This window comes from Telmatherina bonti, assembly GCF_933228915.1.
Source record: "Telmatherina bonti genome assembly, chromosome: 3".
Taxonomy (NCBI): Eukaryota; Metazoa; Chordata; class Actinopteri; order Atheriniformes; family Telmatherinidae; genus Telmatherina; species Telmatherina bonti.
The window spans coordinates 25,976,792-25,995,191 of NC_136621.1; the positions used below are offsets into that span (position 1 = coordinate 25,976,792).

The 18,400-nt window shown below is 38.8% G+C and overlaps 2 protein-coding genes across 2 annotated transcripts in view; both read right to left on the reverse strand.

Annotated features, from left to right (window-relative positions):
• The window catches only part of mnd1 (meiotic nuclear divisions 1 homolog), a gene marked incomplete at its 5' end in the record, with an annotated part of 13,475 nt that extends 12,698 nt beyond the window's left edge, over positions 1-777 (reverse strand). The window contains one exon of the mRNA XM_079263523.1: positions 622-777. Coding sequence (XP_079119649.1) covers positions 622-777 — 156 coding nt within the window. The remainder of the gene's footprint in view (positions 1-621) is intronic.
• Positions 778-3,448: 2,671 nt separating this feature from the next.
• Positions 3,449-16,641, reverse strand: trim2a (tripartite motif containing 2a). Its single transcript, XM_079265121.1, has 12 exons — positions 16,543-16,641; positions 13,951-14,129; positions 12,817-13,054; positions 12,324-12,475; positions 11,918-12,098; positions 8,836-9,559; positions 7,685-7,788; positions 7,323-7,490; positions 6,782-6,950; positions 6,335-6,405; positions 5,068-5,208; positions 3,449-4,751 (listed from the first exon to the last, which is right to left on the reverse strand). Exons 2-12 carry the CDS (start codon positions 14,082-14,084, stop codon positions 4,599-4,601), a joined length of 2,235 nt encoding a protein of 744 aa, XP_079121247.1. The 5' UTR covers positions 14,085-14,129; positions 16,543-16,641; the 3' UTR covers positions 3,449-4,598.
• Between the last annotated feature and the right edge of the window lie 1,759 nt (positions 16,642-18,400).

Consider the following 18,400-nt stretch of genomic DNA (forward strand, 5'->3'; position numbering starts at 1 on the left):
AATGGCAACATGTTGCAGGGGGCAGTTTGTTTTGGGGGCAGTGACCAAGATGGGGGATCAGGAGAACTCGGCTCATCTTCCCACAAATGTTTGACCAAACCTTTAACTTTTAACCTTGATTGTTTGTTGTTGCAATGACAACAATGTGATTGTGTGGCACGAAAGAGAAAACGATAAACAAATGGATCCAAAGGAGGGCCAGCTGACAATCAAAGGCACACTGGAAAGATATTTCATATGTGCTAAGGAAAACACAAAGGAAATATTTGACCGCTTGGAGTCTGAGCTTGTAACAAAGCAAGCAATTTTAAACAAACAGGATAAAAAAAAAAAAAACGAGATCTCAGAGTCTTAAAACGTCCTATATGCAGGAATGCTTCGAAAAAGTGGATCAATGGCTGCACAAAACAGTGAATCGAGGAAACAATTTGAAGCTAAAGCTGCTGATATGGAGGATAGAGATGGAAGGAATAATCTGCAGATTTTTAGTTTGTTTAGTGTGTTTTTAAGTGTTAGCCTACCTTTTAGCTAACACCCTAAATGGTTTCTAGTCCTTACCAATAATCCTCCTGAGATCATGACAGCCCAATGCACAGGACAACAGCAAGACCTCTTATCTACTTCACAAATCTTGATCTTGAGATGCCTTCGTCTCATGGACAGAAACTGCATCCTCAAGGAATCCAGTAAAAACCCAGCAGAGATAGTGGCCACGGCATCTTTTTCACAGGAGACTTCAGCAACCACACTATGAGGCGCAGATGATCCTGCTACCATGCAAGCCTCCCTAATCTACCCAGCCACCATCAAACCGATTTACAGCTGTTATTTTGGGAGGCAGAGAAGCACATTGCTTCATTTGAGGAGTAGTAACATAAGCAATCGATCTGAAACAATTTATCACAGCAGTTCCTCATACTACACGTTGGCTTGTTTACATCCAGGTACATCAAGCTATGCACAGACTGCTTGATTAAAAGTGACTGGAAAAGAGCTGTTATACTACTGCTGATTAGTATACAAACTAAAATTAATTCAAATTTATGTTGATTTGCTCAATTAGTTATCGCCCATATCTGAGCTGCAGCATGAAATAAGAAGCATTAGTCTGCTATCTGCTTTTTTTTACTAAAATATCTCATATGGGGAGCTGTCACCTTTGTTACAGTGGTGATGGTATTGACATATGTTGGTATGGTGATGTTTAGATTTGCATGTGTGGGGATGAGGAAGATGTGCTTTAAGTCTGTTTGTGTGTACTTTTTGTGTGTGATTGCTCAACATATCCATATATTTATTATTATTATTATTATTATTATTATTATTATTATTATTATTATTATTATTATTATTTTGGGATCTTATTATTACTGAGTGCTCTATTATTTACAGTTATTTATTCTTTTGTTGGCCCTGTGGTGGACTGGCGAGCGGTCCAGGCTGTACTCTGCCACTCAATGATTGCCGGGCTGGGTTCCAACATCCCGGTGTGAATGCCCCTATAAGCACAAGTTTGCCATGTATCTAGGAATTGCTATGACAACCTTTGCAATGGGGTGGTCATACACACAAAACTTACAGTAAACTTGATCACTGATACATATTTGGGTCTAAATAAGGAAATTAACTGAGTCATGTTATTTATTAGAAGAGCCTTAAGATAAAACAAATTATGCTCGTAATGTGTTTTAATTTTAATACCTAATGAATTAATTAGCCTAATCTGATTCTTATGAAATAGAGCGCAAAGTAGTCTGACGTTATATGCAGATGGAAGGAGCCGAGCAGATCCGCTACCTTCACCTAATTACCTTTTAAAAGGCGTAAAAACTCCGCCCACCCAGCTCCCCACCGGATCGCCTGGGCGCTACATGGAGCGGACCCACCGTTTGACTCATGTGGTTGTCATCCAGTCTAGTTATGAGGCCTCTGCCGTTCACATATCAGCAGAGCAGCCCAAATAAAGGAATCATGAATTAATTTTTGCATGGAACTGCATTATTATTAATGGAATATAACGGTATATACTTTACTCAAGAAGAAATACCTATAGGAAAAAATGAATACTACTTTTTCTGCCTGCCACTCTGCAGTTTCACATCAACTCTGGAAGAGTGATTCTTCTGAATGTTTCCATTTCAAACCAAAAGAAACAAATGAAGACATTTTTACAAAAACAGTAGATACTTTTTAATCAAGATTATCTGCCTATTGGTATTAATGCTAGCTAATCTCCAAGACAATAATACATGTCCATCTGATAGTCATAAGGCTACAACCTCGTCAATGTTTTTATAGTTTGAGTCCTGTCTATAGACTATATAAAGAAGTCTTGTCCTGTGATGTAACTTAAGAAGCAGTGAATATTTGACACGGAAATTTACTAAACCAAATTGCTATAAGCAGATAATTTAGTGACACTTTGCTAACTGCTTACATTGTAGTCGGTTAAGGCAGCTATGTGCTAGCATGGAGTCGATAGCAAATGGTTACATCAGCGTCGCTAGCATTGCACGTAAAACTGTACATTAACAACAAACACTAACTTACCATTTTGCGGTGTGTATAGTTACAATAACACTCTCTAACATTAAGGTCTGATGTTCTTTAAAGTACGGCAATTTCGTTAAACTTGCTACAATCCAAAAATCCTTGACGTCGTACTGAATTTCCCGCGAAAGGCTGTCATAGTACAATGCTGCATTCACTGCACCTCGTAAACACCTGTTCATTTACAAGTGGTATTTCAAGGTTGCATTTATGGTTGTATTCAGTCCATCTGGTGACCGTTTGTACTCTCCCAGTCGCTTTATTGGGGTTAGTGTGAAAATAAATGAATGAATAATGAGGTGTTTAAGAGTACGGCTCACAAACATTGACCAGGTAAAAAAAAACTAACCTAAAGTAGGACTTTAAAATATCTATATCTTGATAAATTATTTGTGACGCGTAACATTATTGCTGTATGAATGATAATAAGAATGAAAATATGTACTTTTGTACAAGTACTGAAGTAAGCAACACAAATAAATACGAGTTTGTATATATCCGTATTCGTTGACGTCTTATTCTTTTGTCATCTCTTATTTCCACTGCATTTGAAAGCAACATCAGTTTAACATAAGCTGGTTATTGACGCCCCCTTATGTCCCAAAACATGCACTGTCACATTCAGCGTAACAAACAGAAAAAAAGGCTGATATTAAGGCACATCTAATAATTGAAGTCAAATACAACACTTTTTTTTATGGGCACTTTAATTCTTTTTGGCATCACACATATAAACAACACAATGGAATCATTTTACAGGATGTGTGTAGAAAATGGATGACCAAATTCCAAACAACAAATATTGACAATTGTGTGCTTAAAGACAAACAGTATTCAAGCAAGGCTTTCTAAAGGAACATTGGTGCATTTTCACAAAATACACTTCAAGTGTTGGACCTAATATTGCATCTCCTTTGTGTGAGGATAGACACTTTGTTTAGCTAAAATACTACCTGCTAGTATTATCGCTGCAAATTTATTTAAAAGATGTAAGAGCACATGGAGAACAGAAAGAAAGGATGGTCACAGTTCTGCAGCTCTTCCTCTGGTGATGTTAAATATCAAAGTAGGTTTTCAGCATTTGAGCTGACATTTGCACGGAATCACAGCAGAATAAAATGTGAAAAGTTTCATACACAACCCAGACACACGGGTGCACAATGTCTACATGTGTAAAGCAGAAGTAGTCTGTTGGCTTATGTTTGGTGTTTAACACACACATGGAAAAATTTTGTCCAAAGCACACAAAAGGTTATGTGAAACCAGTCATGCCATTAATGTGCCGTGTTCATTTTTAAAACGATAGCAGACAACACAAAACAATTGTTTTCTGATTGATGGTAGATATAAGCATTGGAATTGTAGTAGTGCTTCCGTTTAAAACTCTGTTTGATGTTGACTGTAAGCTTCTAAGTTTGTTAGTAAAAACAACATGCACAAAGATGCCTAATCATGCCCAAAGCATTCTACTACCTACAGTGCAGTAGGTGCAATAAATTTACGTTATTGTGAACAGGCAAATTGTGAGGATTTGTAAGGGCATTTTAACAGGAAGCTGCAGTGACAGTTCCAAGAATCCACTATTCCCTAAATGACAAGGTTACATTTTAATTCAATTTTAATCTCACTTAAGCCTGTCATTATTAGAAACAAGTGCACCACTGTTAATTTCCAGTTTACTGCAGTGTTGACATGTCACATGTCTACCAAATATACACTATTAAAGCTTCAGTTATCAACCCAGCACACTTAAGATGGAATGTGAACAAGATTATGAGTGACTTTCCAAAGCACTAATCAGCAGGTGATGCTGCGGACAAAAGAAATCCTCTCACTTCGTTCGCAACCCAAACAATTCTGCCGTTTCTTCAGCATCACAAATCAAACACAAAGAGAAATAGTCAAACAGATGGCACAGTGTCAGCGCCATTCAAGGATGAATGGGCGATTGAGTGAGTGCAAAGTCTTCCGGACTCTCATACTGCTGCATATGAGTCTGTGTTTATGCACTTATACACCGCACATGTTGTGCACTAAGGAGGGATGGGCTACTGCAGGTAGCGGTAGACTTTAAAGCAGTGGTTGCCAGAATCAGCAACCACAACGTGACCGTCAGAGGTGAGGGCCAGTCCCTGTGGGCCGTACAGTGGGTCTGCTGAGGTGTTTACATAAGAGAGAAAAGAACCGCTGCCATCAAATACCTAAGAGAGAGAGAAAGAGTTGTCATCAGTGCTGTCAGTTTGTAATAAAAACTTTAAAAATGTTGCTAATATGTTTTCATAATTCACTCCAAACATTATGATGCAATACATTTGGGTAGCAGGTTACTGGATTAAAAAGCCTAAATCCAGTCAAATTTCTATGACACTTCTACAAGGTGCAGAAAGAAGTCGTGGAAAAAACCTTATACTATAAATTAAACAACCAAGAAAGGTAAAGGGTGAGCAGAGTCTAAATCTGCTGCTCTTCCGTTCTTTAAATTGGGTTTAGGCAGGACATTTTGTATCCTCTGCTTACCTGAATCCTGCTGTTGCCCCAGTCGGCAACGATGATGTTCCCGTTGACATCCACTGCCACTCCTGTGGGGGCATTGAACTGGCCATTGCCTTCCCCATTAGAACCAAACTTCAGCAAGAATTCTCCCTCCGTGTTGAAAACCTAGATTTTGGTTTGGAGAATTATTACAGAGGTAACAAAAAACACATAATGTACTTCAATAACTGAATAGAAGAAGAAGAATTACACCTTTGTATGGAATAAATATAATATAATATAATATAATATAATATAATATAATATAATATAATATAATATAATATAATATAATATAATATAATATAATATAATATAATATAATATAATATAATATAATATAATATAATATAATATAATTTAATATAATATAATACACAGAGACCCTTTTTTGACATACTGGCACCTTTCTTTCGTTATATATTTTTTTATTTGTTGTTCCATGTCAGCTCAGAGAGAAATTAATAATACTTTTATTCTTTTGTTTTTTTTCTTTTTTTTTAATCTTTCTAAAAAGAAAAGATTCTACAATAAATGACAAATAATTGTTAAATATTTAAGCTACAAAGAGCTAAACAAAGTCACTTTTACAAAGGCTGCAGAAATGATAGACTAAATGGATGTATCTAAAAAGCCAAGTTAAATATGTACCTGATCTAAAAGGCTCTGATCAGAATGATACATTTAATTTTTTTGAGTTTTTTGAGTAATATGCACCCAAAAATTAGTCGAAACGCATTTTTGACTCTTTATGGTTTCATTTCAATAAGAAAATATATCTTTATATAATTTCTACTCAAAATCAATCACCACAGCTCAATTCAGTTACTATTTAAACCCTCACATAGTGTCAGATATAATTCTTCATCTATATTAATGACATACCACACAATGAATCATTATCTTTTGGCTCTATCACATTACTGTCTGTGTGATGCTGGCGATGCTGAAATGTGCTTACTTTGGGAATGTCAGCTGAAGTTTTAAGGGTTGTTATTTAAAGACCTGCTGAGCAGGATTTAGACACACAGCAATGAAGATGCAGCTTGTAGCAGACAGAATACTCCGACGTCAGCCTGTTTTTGTTTTTTTTTCACATACTAAGAGAAACATTGCTGCTAATAATGTCAAATTTCCCCTTCAGAGAAAGTGTTTGGTCTGCCTTTCTCTTCACAACAAACCCAATAATGTCACATTCTGTAGGATCAAATATCTCTATGACATCTCCATTGTTCTGAAAAACAGAACTCACCTTGACGGAGTGGTTATGAAAATCTGTCACAATGATTTCATTGTTATTGTTGACAGCAGCAAAGTGGGGCCCTGGAACAAATAAACAGGATATGTTTAAGAAAATTTTCCTTTACATGAAGTTGAAAAAAGTGAACATTTGTAAAAGACATGCAGCTTAACAGCAACAGAGTAAAACAGGAAAAAAAACAAACCTGAACCTGAACTAAATGTAGTGAGTTTGAATAGCTGTCTGCAATGATATCTGTGATTTTTGAATTTGAAATTATTACACTTAATAATACCATGAGTTGTTCTTGTGGTGATTCAAGTTTTTTACATGATTTGCAAATATGACAGAATATGCAGAGGAAGTCTAAGGACTCGTATTTACATCTTCATTCTGCATGCAGGAGGCGATGAAAGTCAGGGAGTGAGGGGCAGTGAACAGTATTACCATTAAGTGTACCTGCAAACTGCCTGTCACCATTGCCACGGTTACCAAACTTGGTGACCAGCTTGCCATTGACCTGGAAGATGAAGACGCAGCAGGACTTGTTGTCAACCACGATAATGTGGCCGTTTCTGTCCACTGCCACACCTTTAGGACCCATCAGCTTTCCTGAGCCGATCTTATTCTGGAGAAGTCAAAGTTTTTACATTTTGGTTATAGGGAGCAAAAATGAGACCCCTCACACAGCATCTGCTCTTTTTGATCACTTTATAAAAGTCCTGCATTCAACAAAAGCGCTGCAGGCTTTGCTAAATGAGACATGTAAGCATTAACAAGTCCATGCTTTATATGTCCCACCTATGACCAGTTAAAGTTTCCAAACAAGAGTTGGAAATTTCCAGGTTTTTAAGCAGCATGCTCATTCTGTTTTAGAGAGAATGACCTGTTTGCTTTCCACAATTTTACAAAAGTTGCCCTCCTTTTCTGATTGCATTTATTGTGTAATATTGGTTAAATCACTTTGTCCCACTGACAGAAAAATGAAGGCTCAACGTACCTTAAACTTGCCTTCGCTTGAAAAGATGCTGACCCATTTGTTGTCATAGTCAGCGATGATGATGTCACCGTTGGGATGGACAGCTACGCCTGTCGGTCGTTGCAGCTGACCTGGAGTTCTGCCTCTGACTCCAAAACGACTTTTAAACAGGCCGTCATTGGAAAAAATCTACAGTGCACCAAAAAAAACCAAAACTTTTAGCACTAAAATTGGAGTGTGCAACATGTTTCATTTCCAAAGCTCCACAGTCTCACTAAAAACCCAGAAGGAGCTCTTTTGCACTCTAATGATCTCTTACTACTCTGCTGTCTTTGTCTCTGTAGGCTGACAGCAGCATCTTCACCACAGGAAGCTATTTTTACCTGAACACACTGGTTGTTGCTGTCTGCTATCAGCACCTTTCCCAGAGAAGAGGCAGCCACTCCCTGCAGATTAGTGAACTCCCCTTTGTTTCTTCCCTTTGTTCCTGTAAGATATGAAGTGAAGCCATGTTCATTTCGGAATGATGGAGCTGTCAGCTGTGAAGTCAGTACAAAATGACTGATGTCATTTTGACAGAGTTTCTTCTTTTCCAGGGCTGAGGTAGGATATCACACTTGTAATAAAAGTTATCCTGAGCCAGACCTTAGTTTAACAGAACTCTCTAGTGATGATTATATCTTAGTCCTTAGTCAAGAAACTGATCCCACAGCACCTCATATTTTCATCATGTATTACTGATTCTATAAAATAATTGTTTTTCAGAAAGATGTGTGCGTGTGAGGTGGAGGATGAGAAACATGCATAGAGTCATTGATTGAATCTTGGTTAAAGAAAGGTTTGCTGTTGAGGTGCATCCTTGGACTTTGTGTTCAATATAGGTCCAATTTGCTTGTGTGTCTAATATTTAATTCATGTTTCCAAACAAAGGGAATCCCTGGTCTAAGTCATAAAAACAAATTTCTAGATTAATGAAACAACCCAAAGTCCTCAGCAGAACTGTGCAATGTAGAGACATAATCACGGTTATTCATGAAACAGAACTTTTCTTCCCCAGTCATCTCTTGAGTTTCTCATTCGAGTGAAATTATTGTTGTAGTTTTTCTGTGAGCCAGAGTCTGCTATAACTACTGAACTGAATTTTCATAAAACCTGATGGATTTGTGGGAGAGCTGCTAATACAGTCAAATGGGAGGCCAGTGACATTGCTTGGCACAACGGTAAGGCACATGTTGGCATGCATGTGCAAGCTTGACACAGGGAAGAGGGTGCAGTCTTTTTTCCAGAGAAATAAATGTTGGAAACCACAGACCGGCATTTGTCAAAATGCTGCTGCAGACTTAGCACAACACCCAATGATAACTGATATCTAAGACAGCAGCTGTCTCCACCAGCAGCACAGTAAACTGCTCAGTCACAGTGGAGGAAACAACACAGAGCTTCATGTTTTCACCCTTTGACTGAGAACATCAGTGCTTATGTGTACGAGTACATAATACGTATGCTTGACTACATAACACTAAGTCAGCCTTACCAATTCTGAAGATGAGATCATCCTCAATGGGATTCTCTTTCCTCCTCCCTGTGCTGTACATACTGGCCGGCCTCTTGAAGGCTTTCTGCTTGATGTGTCCGCTACCTGGAGACTTCAGCCTCTTCTTCGTACCGTCTGAAGTCGGTGACACGTCGATGGATTTGGTGGCCTTTATTTTGAAGGGACTTCCTTTGATGTGTTGGTCATATAGACACAGCGACAGATTGTAAGTGCCCTCTTTATGAGCAGTGAACAAATACTCATAAGTGCCATTCTTGTTGTCCAGCATCTCGCCTTCACCTTTGTTTCCATCAGGTGAAGAGATTTCAGCAGCAATGACTGCGTTACCCATCTTGCACAGCTCTCCATCTTTGTCCTTAGTGGTTATGGTGATGGATGTAGGCACACCCACCACACAGTGCCGTAACCCTTCGCCTGTTGCCACGGTCTCGGAGGCCACAGCATTTGTGGTTACAATAGTACCCAAGTTGTGGATGGACTTCTTTAGTCCCTCTGTCTCCACAATGAAGTCCAGCTGGTTGTTTTCTCCAGGCTGCAGAGGCAGATCCTGGCTGGCCAGTTCAATGAGACGCTCGCCCATTTGCTTCTTCACCAGCAGAACTTCAGCCTCAGTGCCATGGCTGAGGGCCTGCTCCGTGAAGTTACAGCTGTTGTTGATGCCCTCCTGGCCCTGCAGCAGAGCATCGAGCTGCGTTTGGAGCACCTGCACATGAACACACCAGAGGGCAGCAGAGTTACACAGACTTTAGGATACAGTTTTGTTCTTTAAATCTCAAACTTAATCATCTTTAGTTTGAACAACATTTAGAAAACATTCATTTAACTTTAAGTTCCAAGAAGTCTCAATTCTATTGATGAAAATGACTTGAATAAAATAGTTTTTATCCCCGAAATACACCAATCCAGGTCAGTATTTTAAATCTAAATCTGTGAAAATTTCTAAACAATCAACAGAACTTTGTAATCATCATGCTGTTATTTTATTATATGTGTATCTGTAAAACACTTTAAACCAACTGAGGTGTGAAATTTTACAAATAATACAACCTATGACACTTCCTGCCGAAGTGTTGTCAGGAAAGTTTGATGGTTACAGTGTGTCGCATTAGTGACATCCAGTGGTAAAAATGGACATAGTTATTACTTCAAATGCTAAATTCTTCCAAACATTAGCATGTTTTCATCTGTCAGTGGAAGCAGTGGCCCCAGGTGGAGGTGCTCTGGCATATCTCAACCAAAGCTGGTACTGTAGTTTTAAAGGTCTGTGGATTTTCATTTCACACAGTTGTTTGTCCATTCAGAGACACCATAGTAATAATGGTGGAACAATATATGGCTGCTGCCGTTCATGTGAAGCAATGGCAAGAAGACATAAATGGCTCAATCTAAGAAAATAAAAACATAACAGCTATTTAGTCAAGTTATTAGCTAACAAAAGCAGTAACCAGTTCTCTTTTTTCATTGAACGTTGATTGTGTTACACACGGTACCTTAAAAGTTTTCCACTAAAACAGTTTTTCTCCAATTTTTAAGCTCATTGAACTAGAAAAAATTAATAACAAAAGCAGATTTTGACTTTACCGTAAATTTCTATTCAAGCCCTCATCTTTATCAATATATTTATTTAAAATATGAGTTTGTGTGTCTTATTCCAGGCCAGAAAGGCACCGTTCACATATGTGTGCCATCACATGACAATGTAAATGGGTCAGGTGATGTGTGGGACCCGTTTTATAAGCTTGGAGCCTGTAAGGGTGTTCCTTTTTTCACAATGTGCATGGTAGCAGCTGTTTTTAGTTTGTGGATGTGAAATTGTAATAATTAAATAAACATTTATAATAAATAACAAAGTATCATGCATGTCTGCCCAACATCTTTTCCTTGTCACCAGTAACAAAGAGTTTCTTGATTTTATTTAACTTTTTTCAGTAGTGAAATTATATTTAAATGATTAATAGCTTGCATGCTATTACCTTGCTTGTAGGTGTTACAGACAAAGATTGTGGTGGTCATGGAGCAGCATGCTGACACTTTCATCAGATTAATTGTTTGATAAAAATTTGTTTCATGTTTCTATGAGGGAGGTCACAGGAAGAGGTTTTTCTAGTGTATCTGCATACTAGCTTATAACTTAGGTATAAGTTATTACAGATAAGTCATGATTAGATGATGATTTTAACTGTCATATGAAGAGTAAATCTTTAGCAATGCATTAATCTGTCTTGGTATGAGGCGCCATTCAGCCAAAGTCTGTTTGATACAACACAATAAAACTGTAATAATACAGAAATCCTTTGTTTTTGATGACAACGGAAACTCACCCACATTTGTCTGTAACTTTCACCTTCTTTTCCAAAGACAGTGGCCATTCTGTTATTTACCTGTAGTGAAATGTTTCATTATCTGACGCTTAGAAAACTAAAACCCTCTATCCAAACAGTAAAATCGTGATCAAGTATAGAAAAAAAAAATTTCACAGCATGAAGAGCAAAGCTGTACTGTTTTCCCTCACAGCCTGAAACACCCTGACCGGCCCAGAAGAAGATCCAGTGCAGCACGCTGGCTCCATCCAGCTACAGAAACAATGCAGTTAGAAATCCCATAACTAGCGATCCACTGGCTCCAGGGGGTTGACTGCCCACCAGTCAGTGGATTGTAAATCATTAGACACCCATGTGATGAAAGTCCCAGAGGGAGTGGCAGCACGCTCTTATCCCAACCGGGTGATTGGATATCTGGCTGGGGTGGTGCATCAGCTCCTCAAATCCCCCACCCCCTCTATCAAGTGGTTAACTGCCTGTCAGGCCAGCTGGGCTTCTGGTAAAAAGAGCAGCCAAACAGCCTTATAGTGACTGGCAAAGCGAAGACCCTCCAATCTATCAACTTTTTTCAATTCTAGTAAAAATCACTTATTTGATTATCCAATCAGTTAAAATTTGAGTTAAGAAAAACTCCCATTACTCCTGTCATTTGTGTGATACGTAGTTGAGTTTCAACCAAACAAAGTTTAACTAACACCCAAACTCTAGACTGCATTCAGTGGTCCATTCATGTTCCTCACCTTCTGCTTGATCCCGTAGTTGACCTCCAGCTCCATGAGTAACACACTCTTGCGAACATTGAGGGTCTTCTGCAGCTCATCAAACGTGGTATGGATGTCATCCTCAATGGAGCTCTTCTGGTTGGTCAGCTGTTGTAGAATCTCTGACAGTGTCTGCAAGGCTGAGTCAATGTCTGGCAACCTGGAAAAGCAATGGCGTTCCAGTAGCGTTTACATGTTCTACTCTACAGTCATGAGAATTATATCTGAGAAGTGATCATTTAACCAAACCAGCATGTCTTTGGACAATATAGTGAGTCCTATATCATTGTGAGAACATAAAAGAAGGGTGTGTTTGATATATTTACACCATTTTATGTTTTCATGTGGCGCCAAAATGCTTAAGGTGAAACAGTTAGCGTTGTACCTTTTCTTAACAGCATCTAGCTGGTCCTGTAATGATGCTTTGTGTTGTTCCACAACATCTTTAAGAGGTACGGTAGGGTGCTCTCCATGCTCACCACTTGTGCACTCCTGGCACATGGCTGTCTCACACGGAGGACAATAAAACTCCATGACCTGAGAGGCAATGAACACATTAGACTTAAATACAGACACATGGTTATTGCTGGTCTTTGTCAGATTAATTCCAACTTTACTGACTATGCTTTATACTGATGCTCATATTGCTCATATTTAAATCAACTCAGTTGTAAATTTTTGCTAAAGTCATAAAAGACTAAATTAAACCTCATTTTTTTGTTCATATCTCTCAAGAACCATGCCATGTCAGACTGATCCTACCTAAGAAAATGTATAAAAATATTAAAGAACACAGGTTCTGAAGATCTCAAAATTGCTATTAACTGAAAGAAGTGAGTAAATGTGGTAATGTTTAGACTGGTGTGAGTAGCCCTTACACTGCCTCCATGGTTGGGGCAAGAGAGCAGCTGGCCTGTCGCCACAGTGGTGATGTTGTTGAGAGCGGCGGCCTCCTGGCTGCAGCTATCCGGCGCCCGCTGCAGCACATCCATCAGGTTGGTGATGAAGAAGTTGTTCTGCAATGCCGCCACACCCTTCTCCGGAAGGATCGAGGTCTGGCGGCACACAGGGCACGACAGGGTTAGGCTGTGGACCGGGATGTAGTTCTGCAGACACCTACAGGAGCAAAAACAAAAGTAGAGCGTGAAAAAAAATCTTAAATTTTAATTTCAAGTTCCTTTAAATAACTCCGTCATCAAAATGTCATGTGGTCTTGTGGGTCTAGTGGTGGAAATCTTCCCACACTGATAATAATGCATTTTCTAAGTCTTTCAGACCTCACTTGTTCTGCAAACTGATTTGATTCAGTTTTGCATTGCTCACAGGGCTTTCTGATTTATGAGCGTCAGTCTTGATCCTCTTGTCTGTCAGGCAATGCAAAATGCAAAGTAATCATGGTTGTCCTCCACACTTGAATATAATAGTAAATCTCGTGTTGCATGCTGCTATTTGTTTTTTACTGTTACAAATATCTGAATTTACAAATAGCCAAAAACAGCACCCCAGATGTATTCTTTCTCCCGGTCCAAAGGAGGAGGATGTGGCTTAAATGCATTCACCACCAAAAGCCTTCCAACATAAATTACATTTACATTGCACTTTTTGAACTTTGCAAAGATGTTCTGGCTTTGATTAATAAGCAAAACCAGAACAGAAAATCCTACACACTTACACAGCTGGCCATGCAACTAGCATACACGGAGGAAAGATAACTGTGTGGTTGAATGTAACAGCATAATGACTCCAGAAGCAACCAGAGCAAAGGGAACAGCCAGGCACCATCCACAGCCTTTCTTTTGTGTCAGAAACAAAGGCAGTGAGAACGAGACCAACGCAGAAGTCCACAGCATCTCTTGTGCAACAAAGATCCCATTTACAGAAAAACAAACCAGTGTGGATTGAATACTTGTATTAATGGATCTTCCTAATGCTGCCCTGCAGAACATAAAGTTCACATTCCACACATCAAAGCGTAACCAGCCCTGTACATAAATGTCAGTGCCTCTACTCACCTCTCACAGAAAGTGTGCAGGCAGGGCAGTACTTTAGGGTTCTCGTAGCGGTCCAGACATATGCTGCAGATCAAAAACTGCTTGTCAATTTGGCGGACAACGGGACTGGGAAGAGTGGAGCCTTCACTGGCCATCCTAAAACTCTATCACAGGACTCCCTCCTCCTCTTAACCTGCACCCTGCAGAATGACACAAAGAGCACAAACGAAACAGGATGAAATGGTAAAACAGCACAGTATATAATCAAATGCTCCTTGACGATGTCATGAAGATGAATGGAAATCTGTGAGTGATACACACTAGTTTGTAAGTGAAGTCTAAATAGTTTCTTCCTTCAGTTTCGTTGACTGAAAGGGGAAATGCAAACACACAAAACCAGGATGAAACCAACAGCTTGACCTACTTGTTAATGATCAGTAGAAAAACTCATTAACACACAGTTACCACCTCTTTTTATCAGGTGGAAGAGACTAAATCTGACAAGCTGAGAGGTCAAAGGAAGATCAATGAATTGAATATTCACAGTTCAGGCAAGAGAGCAAAAATCTCATTTTATATTGAAAAAAACGAATTTCACTATAATGAAACCAATCTGCACCAAACTGTCCAAGCAAAGTACATCCAGGAATTGTCTCATATAATCTTGCTAATAAACAGACAACAATGGCTACAATGACAAAACTGTGAAGCTGTAAGATTCTTTCTGACCTTTGGAAACAACTGATCCTAAAACATTTTCCTCACAAGCTCAGTTTTCTTGTTAAACAAAAAAAAATAAATAAATAAAATAAAACTAACATGCCAAAATTTTTAGTTTTGGAACCAGAGAGGATGCTTGTGGAGAAAAATACACAAAACAGTGATGAGATTTTATATTGTACTGAGAGATTAAAAAAAAAAAAAAAAGTTATGTATTATTTATTGTAATCCATTTATCCAGGAATGAATTACTTCTATAAATGCAAGTGTAAGACCAAAAAGTGATTTCACTTTTGGACATTGTTGAACTAGAACAGCTTATTATAATGCTGTACTGGAAGCTAGCAGCATGTCAGGGCACACATTAGGACGGCATTAGTCTATCAGCCAGGTGTGACACCTTCTGTTATCATACATTTCTAAATTTGAGTCCTTTTCTTACAAACGTTTCATCAAGACTATGAACAAAGCTGCAAATTCTTGGCTAATATTCCCATGTCTCCATTTTTTTTTTACAGTGATGGTCACAGATTTTAAATTTGGAAAAGTTTGTACCTGCCAACAGTCATTATCTTGATCCAGAGTCTCTGTGGTGGAAAAAGGACCATTCTCAATCTTATCATTGTTATGTTACATCATATGTTCATGACTGATGAGGTTCACACACAACCCTGCTCGTCCACTGCATCAAAGAGCAGGAGCTGCATTGTGTGTTTGTCATAAAAGGCTTTATAGTGATAAATATTTCATTATGAAGGAAAAGCTAAAGCACTCTGTGTTTGCTGCATCAGAGAAAAGCGGAGCTGAAGCCATCTCAGTGAGACACACACAACCTTTTACAATAAATCTGCAACTTTTTTTTTTTTTTTTTTTGCTCCTCAGTTTCCTCTGAAACATCTAATTTATTTCTTTTTTTTAAATTTTTTTTTTTTATACCTAATTCTCTGTGTGATGTTCCTGTAACATTAGCTGGCAGCTACCACACACAAAAAGTGTGTCAGTCCCTTTATTGTCTCTTTACATTTAAAACGGGCTCAAAAACAGGCCACCTCTGCCGCTGAGAGGAAGCCCTCAGGGAGTGCACTCCTTTCTATGTCGCTTGCTTTTTCTCCTCTTCCTCAATCTGTTTTTGTCTTAATATCACTCTGTCATAAATCTCCTCTCATCCACATATGACAGCCTGTCTGGGGCTTTAGTAAGCTTGAAAGGGGAGAGTGGAAGATAAAACCACTGTAATAATGAATGGATGCAGTCAGTGTGTAATCAAACTTTCCTAAATATGAGGTCATCAGTATGTCATGTATTCAGTGTTAGCTGTTTAAGAGAAATGAACTCTGTCTCTGACAAGATGTTTGATTAAACAAGCAGCTGAGGGTTAAAACTAAGAAAACCAGTATTTACAACTAAGCATTTATCCCCAAATGAAATCAGTTTGCTGCATTTGAAAGACTGCATGTCAACACATAAAAGCACAAGCAAAAGCTCAGATTAGAGGCTGGGTGTTGACAACTGACCTGCACCATGGGGAAGATCATGCAGGTGAAATGCAAAAGAGATTACTAAACAAAAAAAAAACAAAAAAAAAAAAAACAACTAAAAACCTGCAGACCACACTAAAAGGACAAGAGAAGCCCTGCTGTGCTGACAGTACACAAGGACGCAGCGGCCACACAACACTCTGCTCTTACATAATCAGATCCGCAGCAGCTAAGCAGAATAATTCCTGATGGACTGAGTCGTCATCAAACATGCAGAGGGAAGCTACATACGACCAGGAAGAATGTTATGCAGCATAAAAAAAAGATCTGTACACATTAGAACAGCTCAGCAAGAAATATGAACGGCTCCCAAAAGGTTAAGAACAAGTGCATCAAAATGAATAAGAGGACTTACAGTGCTGCATTTATGGACAGATCAACAGGCGTCATCCACAGCAGTACACAGCTCCAAACACTGCTACCAAACGAGTGAATCAGAAATGTTGGAGTCCGTGTTAAATCGATCTAAACCTGCCTCCGAGTCATATCAGTCCTGACATGTAACGATGCTTGGCTTGTCTCAGCAGCAATGAGCCAAGCATGAGATGCCAGGATGTGTGTGAGCAGGACGGCTTCTTCCTGTGTTTATGGGTGTGTGTGTGTGCACACGTGAGCAAAGTTGAGGAGGAGCGATGCTGGAGCCAGATTGTGTTTCAGTTTGACATCATCTTTGCCCCTCCCTCCCTCACTGCTTTCCTCCTCTTCACCATTTCCTCTCTTCCCATCACTTGCATTCCTGGCCCAGTCTGAGCTTTCCATTCATCTCCCTCCTCCCTCTCTGTTTGAAGTAAGTGCTGGCTCATTGCAGCGCAGCACACTGAGCGTGTGCAGCATCAGGAGTATGTGAGCAGGTATTGGCTGACTGTCGGTGATCTAACAAGTAGAAAGAAAAAAAACCAGGCCAGCAGTTAAGGGTTCCCTTCACGGCCAAAAAACATGAAGTCAAAGGGATCTTTCTGAAGACATTTGTGCAGAGGCGTGTGGAGGCTGCTGACTCACCATACAAACACAGTAGTTTAAAAAAAACTGAAAAGGAGTTGTGCATAGTGTTTAATACTGATTTATGTGCTTGCAGAGATTACATGATGGACTGCTCATTAACATTACTGGTATAAACATCTGATCTTATCAACATGTTTCTTAGGACACTGCAGATTAAAAGGCTGCCTGCTTTATTCTTGGCCACTGCATTGTCCTAGATGGCATAAAGCTGCATCTAGAAGAACAGATCAAGTAAGCCATGATGCAAAAGTTTAATCTAATAACAACAAAGCAAAGTTCTCACAAACCTTGAATGCACATCAACACAGCTGCTTTTTTTGGTCAATATAATCATCATCGCAAGGCAGACAACTGTATATAAGCAAGTTCATAAAGCTTTTGCATAGCACCAAGGTCTGGACGCAGAACTAAACTGTCACCTTAAGGTGCGAGGAACTTGGTTTTGGTGCCTTGAAGAAGCCAAAAACTGGTGAGATGGAAGTCTGCTATGAAGCAGAAGCCACTGGAGCACCAGTGCTTCCAGTGGGAGCATCAATTTTCTTTTAGTGGCACTGAGATATTGCAAGTGGATGGAATAACTAAGGGGGAATACCAGTACACAGCACCAGCACAGTTATCCTATAGGTGTCAAAACTGCTTGTAGAAGATAAACAAGCCTAGTATTCAGCTATTGGACTGGATCCGTGATGAATACATTTACTCTGCGATTTAATGTCAAATTAGTCAAGAAAGTGAATAATTTATGCAGTCTCTGGGTAAACATATATAACAATATCTTCTAAAAGCTTACTGGTTTCAACCAAAAGCATCTGGTCGAGTTACAACATGTTAATGTTAAACGACAGATTAGTTGTGTTATTTTTATGTTTTTGAGTTTATTGTCTTTTTCTGTGTTTATTACAGAAAAGTATCAATAAATCAAAAATGTCATAATTTCTTTGTAGAAAAAGTACTTTCTAGTGATAACTTCAACATATTCTGTATCTGAGCAGACCGGAAAGAATTCAGTTTGCTTCTCACTGGCTGGGTCAGAAACTGAGTGCAATACAAGGCTGAAGGAAAAACTAACTGGCAAAGGATTACATCAACATTACATGCAGGAAAAATTATATCATTAAAAAAAAGAAATAAAGAAAAATCTGAAATTATTATAGGTTATTTTGAGGTTATTTCTATTGTTTTATCCAATTATATGGCTATATCTGAATTTC